The sequence below is a fragment of the Arvicanthis niloticus genome, chromosome 3 (assembly GCF_011762505.2).
Source record: "Arvicanthis niloticus isolate mArvNil1 chromosome 3, mArvNil1.pat.X, whole genome shotgun sequence".
Lineage (NCBI taxonomy): Eukaryota > Metazoa > Chordata > Mammalia > Rodentia > Muridae > Arvicanthis > Arvicanthis niloticus.
The window spans coordinates 138,397,219-138,416,051 of record NC_047660.1 but is presented as its reverse complement, the minus strand read 5'-3'; the positions used below and the strand labels follow the sequence as shown (position 1 = coordinate 138,416,051).

Genomic DNA, 18,833 nt, shown 5'->3' with positions numbered 1-18,833 from the left:
CCACATTCTCCCGTTTTGCCGCACCCACCCATCGCCGAGGCTTGGGCCCAAAACGGAGATTTCCCACCGAGAGACTCCTACCGCAGAGTCTGCCTTGCGCACTGTGAGTGCCTGCTTAGCCCCTGCTCCTCTACAATAGCCCTATCTCTGACAAAGGACGGTGCAGACCAGCAACAGAGATCCACACTCGTGCACCCATGCACGGGCCACATTGTTTCCCACAGGTGGTGGACAACGTGCACAGAGCCAGCTCCGCAAGCGCCCCCACTGGTGTCTGCAAAAAACTGTGAGTAACATCTCTCTGTGTCCACCCTACCCCCTCTTTCTTTCTCTAATTCTTAGCTATAGCCTAACCCCTGCCTAATACAAAAGAACTAGGTCTCTCTCCCCACGTGTTCTCCAGCTCAAAGACAAGATGGCGGCGGCTTCTTAGCCCCCCACTCTTCCCATCCCCCCAGCTCCACAGAGGGGGTTCCTTCACAGCTAATAGCTGTCTTTCAAACCACAACACCTGCTATAACCCTCTTTCTAAGACTCCCTTGGCTGAGAGACTCCTTCTCGCGGCTGAGACCGTTCTCTCTTTCTCTCTCTCTCTCTTTCTCTCTCTCTCTCAAAATCGCCAACTCCAAACTCTAGCCCCTAGCACCCTGCCAGGTAGCTTCTTTTCCTACTCCCCCGTCATATGCGACAGGCTACAGCTATTTGGCTTAGCCTGCTTGCCTGAAGCAACAGGGCAGAACCCTGCTTGCTACCCAGCCCAGTGTTCCTTAGCCAGCCTATGCTGCCCCTCACCCTCAATCATTTACAGCTGACTAAAGCTACTTAGCTCAGCCAGCTTGCCTGAAGCAGCGGATCTAAAATCCTGCCTACACCCTTTGCCCCCTGTGCTGCCTGCCAGTTTCTTTCAAAGCTGCTGACTCCAATCCAGCTTCCACGTGTCTTTCTCATAGACACAGACTCTCACTCTTTCTGACTCTTAGCCCTCCCCAATACTTCTTGCTTGCCTTAAATTTTTTTCAAAGTTGGCCTTTACTTTTATCTACATTTAAAATTTACCAGTTAAGAAAAAGAAAAGCAGGAATGCAGAACCTCTCTGCCAGAGCACCCAGACGCCACATGGCAGAGCTAGGCCCCTCCCCCCACTGCTTCTAAACCCGCCATTACTGCTCCTCCCCAACAGGAGGACCTGCAACAAACGTTCCTGTTTTTCAACAAAAATTTTAAACGTTTCCTTTTCTTCCTAACAGGAACACCTAGAACAACAATGCTTGTGTTTTTTCAACCAAAAATTTGTTATTTTTTCTATTTTAATGCTGCCTTTTCTCTCTAATACTTGTGATAGATGTCCAACATTATTTTTCAACCTTTATAATTTCTTCAAGGTTTAAAAGCCATCTAATTTCCTTCCACAGTTTAAGTGAACGTGCTGATCACCATTTCTTGAGTCTTAATTAACAACTAATTTCTTTTACAGGCAAACTGTTGCTGCCAATCCCAGATACAAAATTAACATTGTTTTTCTCCCTCAGCCATCCAAAAACAGACTCAGATACCTTCCAAGACCAAACTTTCCTCAAACACCTTTGCTTTTCCAGGATCTTAACAACAGGCCATAAGGTGCTTGTTCCCAAGCAATTTAATGCCCCATGTCCAGCCTACAGACATCTCCCTGCCCGAGATGCTGCTTCCCTCCTGTGATTATCCTACAGGTATACCCACAGATCCAACAGAGTCCAGCCATCTTCTGGAACCTGCCTGAGATGCCAAGCTGCTTTCTCCCAGCCACTCATCTGACTGCAGACTCCAGAGACATGCTGAGATCCAGTGACAGCGCCACCTCCTGAAACCTGCTAAGCTGCCTTCTTCCAGTCGTCTCATCTGACTGAAGACCCCAGAACATGCTGAAATCCAGAGACCCACACCAGGCTCCAGAGATGCATGCCAGAACCCAGAGATGCTCACTACAGAAGACAAATCTAGACCTTCCAGCTACAAATAAACTCTTTTGCCAAAGTCACATAGCTAAAGTTACATGTTAGTGAGGAAAACATAATGTCTATTTAGATTAATCAGATGTCATTACCCTCAAACTGTACAATCTGTATTTAATTGTTTCAATGATTCCCTGCCTTCCAAACCCTACCCTCAATTCCCATTACCCTTGACTTAGTTATGCTACACCCTCTGGCCTACATAGTGTTTTATTTTGACCACCTCATCCAAAATTTTCACTAAAAACAGTGAGATGTTGGGCCATGAAGACATGGTTTGGACATAGCCTGGTTGAACGGGCTTTAAACCCTGGAGACCCTTTTAGGGATGGTAGGATGTTTAGCCCTGTTCCTAGGCCCCCTTGATAGAGCGCTGGGTTTGAGATAGCCAGGAGACCCAACAGGACATTGCCTGTCAGGGACAGCATATTATCTCCCCGCGCTCTGGGACTCCAAACTACTTCCATGTGGTCCACATCTCTCATTAACACAGAGTTGCCTCTCCTTTTATGAAAGAAAAGAGGGTGGGATGTTGGGCCTTGGACGAGGTAACTCCATTTAATCTGTTACCTTTGGTCACGTAGGACAGGTAGAGTGTGTGACTAACAAGTCTCCACCTCCAGAGATTTAAATATTAATGAATTATCAAAAGGCCAGGGGCGTAGCTAATTAAGTTATTCCCTCCCCTTTCTCTCTTCCCTATAAGACTGGTCTCCCCTGGCCTTTGAGGGGGGAAGAAGCGCACAACACCTACATCCATTCACCATGTCATGAACAATAAAAGCTTTGGAAAACCGGACTCCACGTGTCCATGGTCTCTCCGCCTGATTCCCAGCTTTTGGAACCCTGGAACCTTGCCGATGCAGCCGCTGGCCCGCCCACCGACAGCTGCATGAATGTGGGGCTGGCGGCGCAGGAAGCCCTGGTGCCAGACCGCCCTGAGACTCTGTCGCCGGACTCCCTCCCTTCCCCCTGCCCGCGAGATTTCTGCCCCACAAAAGCAAGCTCAAATATAATAACCAGGTTTGATTATGGCATTCCAGAATTGCAAATAATAATAATAATAATAATAATAATAATAATAGTAATAATAATAAAGACATCCTAATGTCCCGATTACTGTTTCCAAAACAAGAATTAGAGAACAAGAAAAGAGAATTTATGTTAAGACTGCAGAATATTGTTGGGAAGGGACTTATACTAGAAGAGAGGCCTAGCAGCACCCAGACAATATGCACATAGGTCTCTAAAGCCCACCCTTGAGGGAACTGAACACCAGAGAGACTACATATCTTGCCTAGGGTTGCACAGTAATTTTAGAGCATTGAGGAGCTGTCCTGGAGTAGGAACCAGGAGACATATATCGCATTGCTTCTGCCTTTAACTTGGTCCCACAAAGTGTGAGGGTCATCCTCTGGGACACAAGAGCTCCCCCCGCCCCAAAAAACCATCTTGTTCAGGCCAGACATTTGTTCTCTTTAACTGACTCACCATTAAGACTTTGTCCCAGGGTGGGAAGTGTGGTCATCCGCCATCTGTGAATTCCACTGAAGCCTGTGAAGAGGAGGAGAAAGCATAAAATGTTGAAAAGCCGGTTGTGCTCAAACTGTAGCTTTACCTCCTATAAACCAGTTAAACAAAGCTAGAAGGGAACCCCCACTGAGGAGGCCATGTCATTTTGCATAATTTCCACAGAGCACTCCTGATTTCTTTGCACTTTGTCTTATTGGGATGTTTGGTTTTATGGGTACAGTGTCCACACAGGATAGAAGGAGCCTCTGGAACTGGAATTACAGGTGGATGTGAGGCACCATATGGGTGCTGCGACCGGAACCCAGGTCCTCTTCAAGAGCAGCCAGTACCTTACCTGCAGAGGCATCTCTCTGAGACCTACATTTTGTTAGTGTTGCTACTGTTCGTGGTTTGTATATTCTGGAGTATGCTCTGTATTGTGTTCATGCACCACTATGATCTGCCTCTATTCTCATGTCTCTTTTTGTGTGGAGGTCTTGTTTTGGTTTTAACTCTTATGCTTCCCCTCAAAAGTTTGTCATTTCTTTGTGTGAGAATATTTAAAATCCTTTCTTGCAGCACTTTCTTTAACATTTTAAGAATTTCACACTGGGTAGGAACCTGGAGGCAGAAGCTGATGCAGAGGCCATGGAGGGTGCTGCTTACTGACTTGCCTCCATGACTTGCTCAGCCTTAAAGAACACAGGACACCAGCCAGGGATGGCTCCACCCACAATGGGCTGGGCTTTCCCCCATCTATCACTAATTGAAAAAAAATGCCTTACAGCAGGATGTCATTTCCTCAGCTGAGGCTCCCTCCTCTCTGATGATTTTAGTTGCTGTCAGCTTGACACCAAAACCAGCCAGAACAGATGTAATTGCAGGCAAGCCTGTAAGGCATTTTCTTATTGCATGATTCATGGGGGAGGGCTAAGCCCATCATGGGTAGTACCATCCTTAGAATTGTGGTCCTGGGTTCTATAAGAAAGCAGGCTAAGCAAGCTATGAAGGCAAGTGAGTAAGCAGTGCCTTCCACGGCCTCTGCATGAGCTCCACCCTGTTTGACTTCCTGTCCTGGCTTTCTTCACTAATGAACTGTGATGTGAAATGTAAGCCAAGTAAACACTTTCTTACCCAAGTTTTCTTTTGGCCATGGTGTTTCATCACAGCAATAGTAACCCTAAGACAATAAATAATCTTAAAATTACCCATGCTGCTCTCCCATGAAGTTTTAATCCCACAGTGACCAGTTCATCCTATGAGAAATAGACTACATGGGGAGAGTATTGCCCCATCTTCTGCAATAGTTTCTGAGCCAAAGTTGGGAGTTGAGGAGGACTTGGAAAAGCTATGTCTTCCTAGCATGATAGTACTTAAAGATTCATGTCAGTTGTGGCTGTCTACATGAAACCTACAGAGTCAAGCCCCAGCCAACATTCTAGTCTGGTCCCATCCTCAGATAATGGTCTACTGAGAATCAGTGGCTTCTGAGAAGAGAATCTGCTTGCTTCAGAGATGTGCCCCAGAAGGTCACCTGCTCTCCAGTTGGATGGCCCTATGCCCACATGCATCTAGGTGGATTTTTTTTTTAAAGAAGGACATGACATTAGGAATGATCACAATGAAGAGGGGTCTGAGAGGAGTTGTAGAGTAGTATGGGGGTTCGTGTGTTCAGAATCACTGCATTTATGTATTAAATCCTCAAAGAATAAATTAAAATATATTTAAATAAATAAACACAATGCTATTTTAAGTTGACTCATAAGAATATATTAAAATTATTGCTTTTATGTGTGTAAGGCATGTACATGTAATAGACATAAGTATGCAGGCTGTTTGCTGTGGTTTGGATGTGAAATGTAACCCACACAATCGTGTGTTTAACCTATTGGTCACCAGATGGTGGTGTTGTCTGGGGGAGTTTCTGGATGAGGCCGTGGAAGGGGACCTGAAAATCTGTATGCCAGTCCAACTTCTTAGCTCTCTGCTTCACAGCCAACAAGCATAAAGCAGTGGCAGTCCCACAATCCAACCATAATTCTTCCAAGGCTTCCACAACATGGCAGACCATACCATCTCAAATTGTGAGGCAAAATAGATTTTTTTCCTTTATGCTGCCTCCCAGTTTGTATAGTCACCACCACCATCATCATCTTTAACCACCTGTGTAGTACCACCTGTGTAGCCACCACCACCATTATCACCACCTGTGTAGCCACCACCATTATCGCCACCTGTGTAGCCACCACCAGTATCACCACCTGTGTAGTGACCACCAGTATCACCACCTGTGTAGTGACCACCAGTATCACCACCTGTGTAGCAATCAGCAGTATCACCACCTGTGTAGTGACCACCAGTATCGCCACCTGTGTACTTACTGTAATCATCTTCATGCTTCATCACTATCATCAATGTCATGAGAATAATCATAGACTTTTTTTAGATAGATTCTCATGTAGCCTAGGCTGATCTCAAACTCAGTTTGTAGCCAAAGATTACATTCAACCTTTTCTTCTCCTGCCTCTACCTCCCAAGTGCTGAAAACATATGTGTGTACCAACACACCTGCCATATGCAGTGTTGGGGAGGAAACTCACCGATTTATGAATGCTATAAAAGCATCCTGCTAAGTGCCATACATCAGTTGGTAGATTAGATAGATAGATAGATAGATAGATAGATAGATAGATAGATAGATAGATAGACAGACAGATAGATGATAGATGTAGAGAGATGAAAGATATAGTGGTAAATGATAGATATGTATCTAAGTAAATAATTGTTAGATAATAGACATGCAGATTAGATAGATGATGGATGGATAGAAAGGAAAAAATAGATAATAGATGAGAGATGATAGCTACATTCATATATGCATACTTGCATACACTCATACATGCATACACATATATGCATACTTACATATACGTATGCATACATACATAAACAGAAAATAAGTATGGAGAGCTTTTAGAAAGACATTAAACCAGACAGACACCCATCCAGACAGTGGGTAGAACACTGACTACACAAGCATGAGAAGCTGATTTCAAATCTCCAGAAAACACATAAGTTTAGCCATAGTGTGTGCCTATAATCTCAGCATTCCTACAATAAGATTCAAGGCAGAGAACACATAATCCCCAGAAGCTGGAGAGTCAGTAAGTCTAGTGTACAGAGGAAACTCTTTCTCAGCAAGATAAAAGGTATGGACCAATACCCAAAGTCGTTCTCTGACTTTTAGGGTTACGCTTGTACCTGTATATGTGTATTGTGCATATTTTAATGTTTGGGCATTTTCTAATTATGTCTTCACTGATAACAATTTATGCCCTGGGAAAAGTTATTTCAACTCTCTATGATTCAGTTTCTTCTTATCCCTAAAACAGGAAATCTGTATCTCCCATCTTTATATTTAAAACAATGAAAAAAATCTTGCAGACATGCAAGAAAACCAGTGAAGTGGAAGATCATGCAGTGAAACACACCAGTCCCCAAAACAAAAGCAACAGGAGCCAGGAAAGGAAGGTGAAGCCTCAGTCTGTTTCCAGAATGGGACTGTCTTCCCTGACTCCCACAGCACAAATGAGCCAAGGCTAAAAGTTTGAACCAGGTCAAAGCTGGAATGATTTTACACCATGGTTCCACCCCTCATCAACTAAGACTTGATCACAGTATTTCTTTGTGTATTTGTGAGTACACATGTGCATTTTGTGTGCATTGAATGCCTGTGTGTGCATTGCATGTGTGTTGTGTGTGTGTGTTGCATTTTGTACAATGTGTAGTGCAGGTAAGCATACATGTGTGTGTACACACATGTAGGGACCAGAGGATGACTTCAGACACCTTTCCTCAAGTTCCACCTACCTTAATTGTTTAGAGACAAGCTTTCTCACTGATTTGGAGTCCACCACGTGGGCTAGGCTAGCTGGCCATCAAGAACCAGGGATCCTCCTTTTCTTCTCCAGATCCAGAGGTAGAAGTGCAACATTATACTTGGCTTTTTACCATAAATTCTGGGATCAAACCCAGGTCTTTATGCTTGCAGGACAGGCACTTTACATACTATACTGTTGCCCAAGCCCAGAAAGTTACCTCCGTCACTCCCATGTTCTGCATGGTGAGATGTGGCTGATAATGAAGGGCTATGCAATGGTAAGGGAATGGTTCCCATTCTTGTGTGCCTGTCCATCCCCTCGCACCATCCCTAGGGACCTGGATGCACATGCAGGAGCCCTGTAAGTTTACTCCATGCTAAATTCTAACTAGAACTGAGATGGCTCACAAACACATACATACCAAATGAACAGCTACAGGAAGGTCTATGCTGATGAATGAACTTTCCTGAGTCAAGGAATTTTGTCAAAGATCTGCCAAGCTGAGGTTTGCTGTGTGCAGTAGGCCTGAGACATTAGTCTATGGGCTGGACCCCTCCAAGGCTAGCCCTTCCTACAATCTGCTTCCAGCCCACACCTCAGCCACCTCCCCTTGCCCCATTCAACCTCATACTCACCCCAGAAGAGGAGCAGCCAAAAGCCCCACATCGTACTGTGGCAGTCATTCAATGAAGAGAGCCTTCCCTTTAAAAGCTTGCTTTGTGGGAAAGGAAAGGGGTGGAGCCAGGCTTGCTCAACAAAGCCAGACAGGGCCCCAGCAGCTTTCTGCTGAGTTGCCACCATCAGAGGTAGACAGCCTGGCAATCCCCTAATTTCTCCCTTAAATCTGGCTGGTGTACACATTTTTCCCTCTCCCACTACCCCTCTTCCTCACTCTCCATTTCCTTCCCTCTCTCTCCATATCTCACCATCTACCCCATCTCTCTCCATTTCTCTCTCACACACACACTCCAGTTTCCTCTCCAACATTCTTTTTTTTCAAACCACCACCCCCTCCCACCTCTCATCCTCATCTTTCATTGCACCAAACAAGTGAGATTGCACATCCTGCCCACAGTGAGGTCAATCCCACCCTTCAAGATCTCAAAGACTTTTCAACAAAGTCATGCTGCATTTATCACCAGGATCCATGGTCTTGCTGCCAAGAAAATTCAATTCTGTAATCATGTCAACTTTGTACAATACACACACACCACATGCACAACACCAGAGACAGAGAGAGAGAGAGAGAGAGAGAGAGAGAGAGAGAGAGAGAGAGAGAGAGAGATGAGAGAGAGAGAGAGAGAGAGGCAGAGATAGACAGACAGTCAGACAGACAGAAAAACAGAGGCAGACAGATACAGAGAGACCATAACCACCACCACACACCACACCACATACACCACATCATACACACCACACACAACATCACCATACACACACCACACCATACACCACACACCACCACCACCATATACACCATACCATACACACCACACACACCAGCCTCCAACACATATGAAAACACCACCTCAGAAGATACAGAAGCCAAGTCATATGTTAACTGAGGTCCCCTAGGTGAAAGCCCTTACACAAAGGTCCTGGTCAAAGCTGCTTGTCAGAGAGATGACCCCTCAATAGACCAGTTGGAAAGCAGGGCAGTGAGAGAGGAGCCAAAATGAGGGCCATCAAACTAGTGTCTTGAAGGTGGAGTCTATGGAAGCATCTGTCTCATTCAGGGTTTCTATTGCTGTGAGGAAACACCATGACTGAAGCAACTTGGTGAGGAAAGGGTTTACTTGGCTTACACTTACACATCATTGTTCATCATTGAAGAAAGTCAGGGCAGGAACCTGGAAGCAGGAGCTCATGCAGAAGCCATGGAGGGTACTGATTACTGACTTGTTCCCTATGGCTTGCTCGGCTTGCTTTCTTATAAAACCCAAGGCCACCAGCCCAAGGATGGTGCCACCCACATGGGATAAACCCTCCGCCATCAATCACTAATTAAGAAAATGCTGCACAGGCTTGCATAGAGCCTGATCTCATGAAGGCGTTTTCTCAATTGAGGATCCCATCCCTCATATAACTTTAGCTTGTGTCAAGTTAATATGAAACTAGCCAGCACAACATCAAAGAACACATTCTCTAGAGTGCTGCTGAAGTGTCCTGATATTTCCATTACTGTCAGTTATCTAGTAGGGTTTGCTTTTATGGGGTTCCAGGTTGATAATACTTCTGAGCCTGGCCCCAAAAGCAGATGGTTGATTCCAGCTGACACAATTCTGGCAACAATAAAACAGTGCCTTTAGGACATCAGGCACATCAGACAATGACTACGATCAAAAATTCAATGCAACTGCTCATGCTGCTGAGGATGTGGAGCAAGCGGAGCACTCCTCCACTGCTGGTGGGAGTGCAAAATTGTGCGACCACTCTGAAAATCAATTTGGAGTTTTCTCAGAAATTTGGAATAGTTCAACCTCAAAACCCAGCTATACAACTCTTGGGCATATACCCAAAAGATGCTCCACCATATGACAAGGACACATGCTCAACTATGTCCATAGCAGTTTTATTCAGAGTAGCCAGAAACTGGAAACAACTTAGATGTCCCTCAACCAAAGAATGGATATTTTTAAAAATGTGGTATATTTACATAATGGAATACTAGTCAGCTACTGAAAACAAAAACATTTTGAAATTTGCAGGCAAATGAATGGAACTAGAAAAGATCATCCTGAGTGAGGTAACCCAGACCTGAAAAGACAAATATGGTATGTTCTCACTTATAAGTGGATATTAGCAGTAAAGAACCAAACAAAATAAAATAAAGTAAAGAACATGCTATAATCCACAGACCCAAAGAAGCTAAGTAGCTAGGAGGGGAAATACAATAGACATCAGGAGTGAAGGGAGGGAGGGAGTAGGGTGGGAAAGGTGGTGGGGAGGGGAACAAGAAAGATCAAGTATGGGGAGGATGGCCAGACAGAGAACTGGAATCTATGTTGGTCATCTCTGAGATGAACTAGAAACCTAGGACAGTGGAAACTCCCAGGAATCTATGAAAGTGATCCAACATAAGACTTCTAGCAATAAGGGATATGAAACCTGAAACAACCATCTCCTGTAACTGGCCAAGACTTACAATGGAGGAATGAGGACACCAACACGGCCACAAAACTTTAAACCTGCAATTTGTCCTGTCTATAAGGTGTGCAAGGATAAAGTTGGATCAGAAATTGAGGGAATGGCCTATGATTAACTAGCCCAGCTTGAGACCCATGCCATGAAAGGGAGCCCACCCCTGACACTATTAATGATATTCTGCTATACTTGCAGACAGGAGCCTCTCATAACTGCAATCAGAGAGGCTTTACCCAACAACTGATGGAAACAAACACAGAGACCCACAGCCAAACATTTGGTAGAGCTCAGAAATCTTGTGAAAGAAAGGGAGGAAGGATTGAAAGAGCCAGAGAGGTCAAAGACACCATAAGAAAACCTACAGAATTAACTAACTTGAGGCCATAGGGGCTCACAGAAACTGAAACACCAACCAGAGAGTATGCATGGGACAGACCTAGTCCCTCTACACATATACATCAGATATAAAGCTTGGTCTTCATGTGAGAACCCTAAAAGCAAGACAGAGGTTATCTCTGACTCTGCTTCCTGCCTTTGGCTCTCTTTCCTCTAACTGGGTTACCTTATCTATCCTCAATAGAAGATGTACCTAGTCCGACTGCAACTTAATATGCCAAGGTGGGTTGTTATCCATTAGAGGCCTCCCTTTCTCTGAGGATAAAGGAAGAGGGATTAAGAGAGATGTAAGAGGAAGGGACTGGGAGAAGAGGAAGGAGGGAAAGCTGTAATCAGAATATAAAGTAAATTTAAAAAAAGAATCACCCGTGTGATCAAACACACACAGCATTAGAAAGAAATGAAAGTTCAGGGTCTAGCTCTTGGGGTGAACATTCCACTCCCTTGTTGGTTGGTTGGTTGGTTGGTTGGTTGGTTTTGGTTTGGTTTGGTTTGGTTTTTTGTTTTTGTTTTTGTCTTTATTTTTTTATACTTCCTTTTGTTCCATAAAATGCAGAGTTTCTTCTTTTACTTTGTGTCAAAACACTGACATTCCAAAAAGTTTGGTTTTTTTCCATTGGGCAGTATAAACACTCAATACAGGTCATGGGAATAACCAACTATCAGATGTTCTTTAGGCCATAAATAGGGCATCAGCATCACACCCTCCAAGGCTCAAAGAACATCATGGAAGAAGGGATGGAAAGAAAGCAAGAGCTTCAGGATGGGGTGGAATGCTGTGTTATGCTATATTGTGGTATGGAGTGACATTCACAGACTCACAGAGGCTGGTAGTCACATGGGTAAGACCTGTGCAGGATTGTACCCAGCATCTGCTGGGGTCAGGAAAGGAGCTCCCAAGGCACTTCCTCTCCCTGAGAATTTAAAGGCAGTTAATGGTAGCTATGGGAAGAGGTTTATAAAGGCCCTCCTCCTGAATTGACAATTAATGGTTGGTGAGGGAAAGAGAGGCATTTTTATTAAGTGGTGTGGCCAATTATGGAAATAATCCCAGACCAATGTGCATGCAGAAACTCCAACGAAATTCACTGGGTCGGTGCCTGAAGCAGACCCAGGGCTCTGGCTCCCCATCCACTCCTACAACATCCAGAGGAAGATTGACTTCCAGAAGCTCTGACACACCAGGATCTCAGGTGAGGCCCCAATCTCTGCCTCAATACCCAGCATAACTGGGACACTGTCCCCCAGGACCTGCGCATGCAGGAACCCCTGACCAGCCAAGGCACATGTTCCTTCCAGTTTGCATTTGTGCCTAGAGCAGATCAAGGGTTCTGGCTCCCCACCTACTCCTGCAAAACCTAGAGAAAGCTTGAACTCCAGGAGTTCTGACACACCCAGAATCATAGGTGAGGCCACAACATCTGCCCTAACACCAGTGTAACTGGGACCCTCTGGGACCCAGGGATGCAGGAATCCCCAACCAGCCAGAAGGACACTTTTGTTCCAGTTTGCACTTGTGCCCAGAAGAACCAAAGCTCCAACTTTCCACCCATTCCTACAACACTCAGAGCAAGATTGACTCCCAGGAGCTCTGACACACCCAGGATCACAGGATCACAGGATCACAGGATAACAGGATCACAGGAGCTCTGACATACCAGGATCTCAGTATTTCAGAGGAATCTTGACTCCTAGGAGCTCTCCCACACCAAGATCTCAGGATCACAAGATCCCCAGAATCACAGGATCATAGAGACAGCTGGACTTTCAGAAGTTCTGACACAAACAGGCTCATAGGAGGGACAGGCTCCAGTCAGAGACAGAAAGGTCAGTTAGCACTAGAGATAACCAGATGGTGAGAGGCAAGTGTAAGAACATAAGCAACAGAAACCAAGGCTACTTGAAAACATCATAACCCACTTCTCCCACCATACCAACTCCTGGATACCTCAACACACCTGAAAAGCAAGATTCAGATCTAAAATCCCATCTCATGAATATGATAGAGGAATTTAAGAAGGACATAAATAACCCCCTTAAAGAAATACAGGGGAGGTTTGTGCCTGGTGCTGACCCCCTGCCACAGCTCTCCATACCCAAATCCCACCAGGAGAGAGCTGTTCTCTCAGGAGTGCTGACACACCTGAAATCACAGGTAAGACCTCCACTTCTTCTCAAATACCTGGCCCAAGAGGATCCCACCCAGAGACATCAGGACACAGGAACTGAGGAGCGGCTTGGGACAGGATCCTTCTGACTTCAATCTGCACCCCGGAGCTGACCTTGTGACACTGCTCTCCATATCCAAATTCCTCCCAGAGAGAAATAGTCTCCCAGAAGCCTTGACACACAGGCTTATAGGAGGGACAAGCCACAGTCAGAGACAGCAAGACCAGCTAACACCAGAGATAAACAGATGGCTAGGTTCAAGGGCAAGAACATAGGCAATGAAACCAAAGGCTACTTGGCATTATCAGAACCCAGTTCTCCCATCACAACAAGTCCTGGATACCCCACCACACCAGAAAAGCAAGATTCAGATTTAAAATCACTTCTCATAATGATGATAGAAGACTTTAAGAAGGACATAAATAACTCCCTTAAAGAAATACGGGAGAACACAAGTAAACCGGTAGAATCCCTTAAAGAGGAAACACAAAAATCCTTTAAAGAATTACAGGAAAACACAACCAAACAGATGAAGGAATGGAACAAAACCATCCAGGACATAAAAGTGGAAATAGAAACAATAAAGAAATCACAAAGGGAGACTACCCTGGAGATAGAAAACCTAGGAAAGAGATCAGGAGTCATAGACACAAGTATCACCAACAGAATACAAGAGATAGAAGAGAGAATCTCATGTGCAGAAGATACCATGGAAGACATTGACACAACTGTCAAAGAAAATGCAAAATGCAAAATGCTCCTAACCCAAAACATCAAGGAAATCCAGGACACAATGAGAAGACCAAACCTAAGGATAATAGGTATAAATGAGAGTAAAGATTCCCAACTTAAAGGGCCAATAAATATCTTCAACAAAATTATAGGAAAACTTTCCTAATCTAAAGAACATGCAAGAAGCCTACAGAACTCCAAATAAACTAGACCAGAAAAGAAATGCCTCCTGCCGCATAATAGCCAAAACACCAAATGCACAAAGCAAAGAAAGAATATTAAATGCAGTAAGGGGAAAAGGTCAAGTAACATATAAAGGCAGACCTATGAGAATTACACCAGACTTCTCACTAGAGACTATACAGACCCTAAGAGAACACAAATGTCAGCCCAGACTACCTGGCAAAACTCTCAAACACTATAGATGGAGAAACCAAGATATTCTATGACAAAACCAAATTTACACAATATCTTTCCACAAATCCAGCCCTACAAAGGATAATAGATAGAAAACTCCAACACAAGGAGGGAAAATACAACCTAGAAAAAGCACGAAAGTATTCTTCTTTCAACAAACCCAAAAGAAGATAGCCACACAAACATAATTCCACCTCTAATAACAAAAAATAACAGGAAGCAATTATCATTTTTTCCTTAATATCTCTTAACATCAATGGACTAAATTCTCTAATAAAAAAAAAACATAGATTAACAGACTGGATACATAAACAGGACCCAGAATTTTGCTGCATACACCTCAGTGTCAAAGACACACACTACCCCAGAGTAAAGTGCAGGAAAACAATTTTCCAAGCAAATGGTCCCAAGAAACAAGCTGGAGTAGCCATTCTAATATCAAATAAAATCGACTTTCAACCAAAAGTTATCAAAAAAGGTAAGTAAGGACACTTCATACTCGTCAAAGGAAAAAACCTACCAAGATAAACTCTCAGTTCTGAACATCTGTGCTCCAAATCCAAAGGTATCCACATTAATAAAAGAAGCTTTACTAACGCTCAAAACACATATTGCACCTCACACAATAATAGTGGGAGACTTCAACACCCCACTCTCAGCAACTGACAGATCATGGAAACAGAAACTAAACAGAGATACAGTAAAACAGAAGTAATGAACCAAATGGATTTAACAGACCTATAGAACATTTCATCTTAAAACAAAAGAATATACCTTCTTCTCAGCTCCTCATTGTACATTCTCCAAATTCACCATATAATTGGTCACAAAACAGGCCTCAACAGATACAAGAAGATTGACATAATCTCATGCACTCTATTGTCTATTGTCGGGCCTAACATGAGGTCTAATCTCCATTCCACCTTCACCCTTTAGTCACAGGTGGAGGGCATGATATAGGCCCCAGGCCCTAGAGAGATTTACATACTAATAAGGTACCTGAAGGCCAGAGGGTGGAGTCAATTAAGCATTCCTCCTCAGACCCTCTCCCCTCTTCCCCTCCCTATTTAACTCAGGTCCATCCTGGGTTTGGGGGGGAGCACATCCAGATCCATCCACCATCCGCCATGCCAATAAACCAGTTTTGGAAATCCAAGGACTTCCTCGTGTGTTGGGGCCTTGCCGTGCGGAACCGTGGAGAAGCCTTTAGTCAGCAGCCAGGCCTAACTTCCAGCTAGAGGAACCTAGGGGTTCCCAGCCAACTACACACAGCGTGGCGGGAGGAACCCTGGGTTCCCCAACCATTTTTTTTTTTACCTACACTCTATCAGATCACCACAGACTAACAACAAAAGCAACACATGCAGATGAAAGCTAAACAATGCTCTACTCACTGATAACTTGGTCAAGGAAGAAATAAAGAAAGAGATAAATCACTTTTTAGAATTTAATGAAAATGAAGGCACATCATACCAAAACCTATAGGACACAATGAAAGCAGTGCTAAGAGAAAAAAATCATAGCTCTGAGTGCCTCCAAAAAGAATCTGCAGAGGACAGACACTAGCAGCTTGACAGCACACCTGAAAGGTCTAGAACAAAAGAAGCAAATGTACCCGAGGATTGAAGAAATGTACCAAATACAGCTGGGTTCTGCTTACATATCCTGTCTGTTAGTCTATGTCCAAGAGGAGTAGACAGCAAAAAATAATCAAACTCAGGGCTGATTATTTGTCACATCAACCAAGTAGAAACAAAAAAAAAAAACTATACAAAAAAAAATCAACAAAACAAGGAGCTGGTTCTTTGAGAAAATAAAAAAGATAAATAAATCCTTAGCCAGACCAACCATAGGACAGAGAGACAGTATCCAAATTAATAAAATCAAAAATGAAAAGGGAGACATAACAACAGAAACTGAGAAAATTCAAAAAATCATCAGATCCTACTACAAAAGCCTATACCCAACAAAAATGCAAAATCTGGATGAAGTGGACAATTCTCTAGACAGATACCAGGTGCCAAAGTTGAATCAGGATAAGATAAATCATCTAAACAGTCCCATAACCCCTAAAGAAATAGAAGCAGTCATTAAAAGTCTCCCCACCAAAAAAAAGCCCAGGACCAGATAGTTTTAGTACAGAATTCTATCAGACCTTCAGAGAAGACCTAATATCAATTCTCTTCAAACTATTCCACAAAATAGAAACAGAAGGAACACTACCCAGTTAGCTCTATGAAGCCACAGTTATGCTTATACTTAAACCACACAAAGATCCAAGAAAGAAAGAAAATTTCAGACCAATTTCACTTACGAATATCAATGCAAAAATACTCAATAAAATTCTCGTAAACTAAATCCAAAAACACATCAAAACAGTTATCCATCATGATCAAGTAGGCTTCATCCCAGTGATGCAGAGATGGTTCAATATATGGAAATCTGTCAATGTAATTCACTATATAAACAAACTCAAAGAAAAAAACACATAATCATTTCATTAGATGTTGAGAAAACATTTTACAAAATTCAGCAACCCCTCATGGTAAAAGTCTTGGAAAGATCAGGAATTCAAGGCCCATACCTTAACATAGTAAAAGCAATATACAGCAAACCAGTAACTAACATCAAACTAAATGGAAACTTGAAACAATCCAACTAAAATCAGACAAGGCTGCCCACTCTCTTCCTACTGATTCAATGTAATACTGGAAGTCAGAGCAGTTAGACAACAAAAGGAAGTTAAAGGGATACAAATTGGAAAAGAAGAAGTCAAAATATCACTATTTGCAGATGATATGATAGTATACTTAAGTGACCCCAAAACTTCCACCAGAGAACTCCTAAACCTGATAAACAACTTCAGCAAAGTGGTTGGATATAAAATTAACTCAAACAAATCAGTAGCCTTTCTATACTCAAAGAATAAAAGTGTAGGACCATGAAAGGCTACCTGGTTTCTTGTCAAGCACTGGCTGGAAACTGCCAGAGATCCCAGGTGATTCTGAGGGGCCCCAGGTGGGACACAGGTGACCTAAGGGACAGTATGCATTTCCCCACCCTTCCAAACTCTAGGCTCCTGACAGAAGGTCACAGACCTCCATAAATCTGTGCCTTTCAAATCAGGTAAATCAGGTAGGGCAATGACCCTTAGCCCCTCCACAGGTAGAGGGTGCGACTACAGGCCACAGAACCTCAAGACAGATCTCCATATTAATGAGATACCTAAAGGCCAGAGGAGCATAGCCAATTAAACATTCCTTCCCAGACCCTCTTCCTCCTTGAAAAAGGTATTTAGCATCAGGCCTGCCTTGAGGAAACCGGGGTATAGTTTTCATCTTTCTACCATAACAATAAGCATCTTAAAACCATGGACTGTTTCTCTTCTTTGGGACTCACAGTGGGGAACAGTGGAGCAGCTTTCCATATACAGAATCACTGCCTAATCTCCCACAGAAGAACCCTCTGCATTCCCAGCATGGAGACCACCAATCCAGGCAAACAAGCCAAGCCAGCCATGGCCAATCCTATATCTGATAGAGGGCTAATATTAAAAAAGAACTCAAGAAGTTAGACTCCAGACAATCAAATAACCCTATTTTTAAAATGGGGTGTAGAGTTAAACAAAGAATTCTCAACCGAGGAATATCAAATGGCCAATAAGCACCTGAAGAAGTGTTCAACATCCTTAGTAATCAGGGAAATGCAAATCATAATGACACCTCACACCCATCAGAATGACTAAGATCAAAAATGCAGGAGAGCAGAAGCTGGTGAGGATGTGGAGAAAGAGGAACACTCTTCCATTGCTGGTGGGACTGCAAGCTGGTATAGCCACTCTGGAAATCAATCTAGTGGTTCCCCAGAATATTGTACATAGTACTACCTGAGGACCCAGCTATACCACTCCTGGGCATATACCCAGAAGATGCTCCAACATGTAATAAAGACACATGCTCCACTATGTTTATAGCAACCATATTTATAATAGCCAGAAACAGGAAACAATCCAGATGTCCTTCAACAGAGGAATGGATTCAGAAAATATGGAACATTTACACAATGGAGTACTACTCAGCTATTAAAAGCAATGACTTCATGAAATTTCAGGCAAATGGATAGAACTAGAAAATATCATCCTGAGTGAGGTAACCCAGTCACAAAAGAACACACATGTTATATACTCACTGATAAGTGGATATTAGCAAAAAAAAAAAAAAAAAAAAAAAAAAAAAAAAAAAAAAAAAAAAAAAAAAAAAAAAACCTTCAGGAATCTCCACAATACACTCACAGACAATATGAATCCCAAAAAGAAGGGAGACCAAAATGTGGATGATTCAGTCCTACTTAGAACAGGGAAGAAAATAATCATGGGAGGTAGAGGAAGGGAAGGATCTGGGAGGGAGAGAGGATACGGAGGGAAAGGGGAAGTGGCAGGATCAAGTGTGGGAGGGGACAGGGAGAAATACAGAGGGTCAGGAATTTGAACAGAGGTGTGTAGTAGTGGAAGAGGGGAAACTGGAGGTAGCCACTTGAAAGTCCCAGATGCCAGGGACCAAAGAGGTTCTTAGGACCCAGAAGGGATGACATT

The 18,833-nt window shown here is 43.4% G+C and overlaps 1 protein-coding gene across 1 annotated transcript in view; it reads right to left on the bottom strand.

The window, feature by feature from the left end:
• Positions 1 to 8,152, bottom strand: part of Adgre1 (adhesion G protein-coupled receptor E1) — a 115,022-nt gene extending 106,870 nt beyond the window's left edge. Inside the window, exons 1-2 of the mRNA XM_076932044.1 lie at positions 8,020 to 8,152; positions 3,483 to 3,545 (exon numbers count right to left, since the gene is read on the bottom strand). Of these exons, the coding sequence (XP_076788159.1) occupies positions 3,483 to 3,545; positions 8,020 to 8,050 (94 nt within the window). The 5' untranslated portion in view covers positions 8,051 to 8,152. The remainder of the gene's footprint in view (positions 1 to 3,482; positions 3,546 to 8,019) is intronic.
• Positions 8,153 to 18,833: the final 10,681 nt, after the last annotated feature.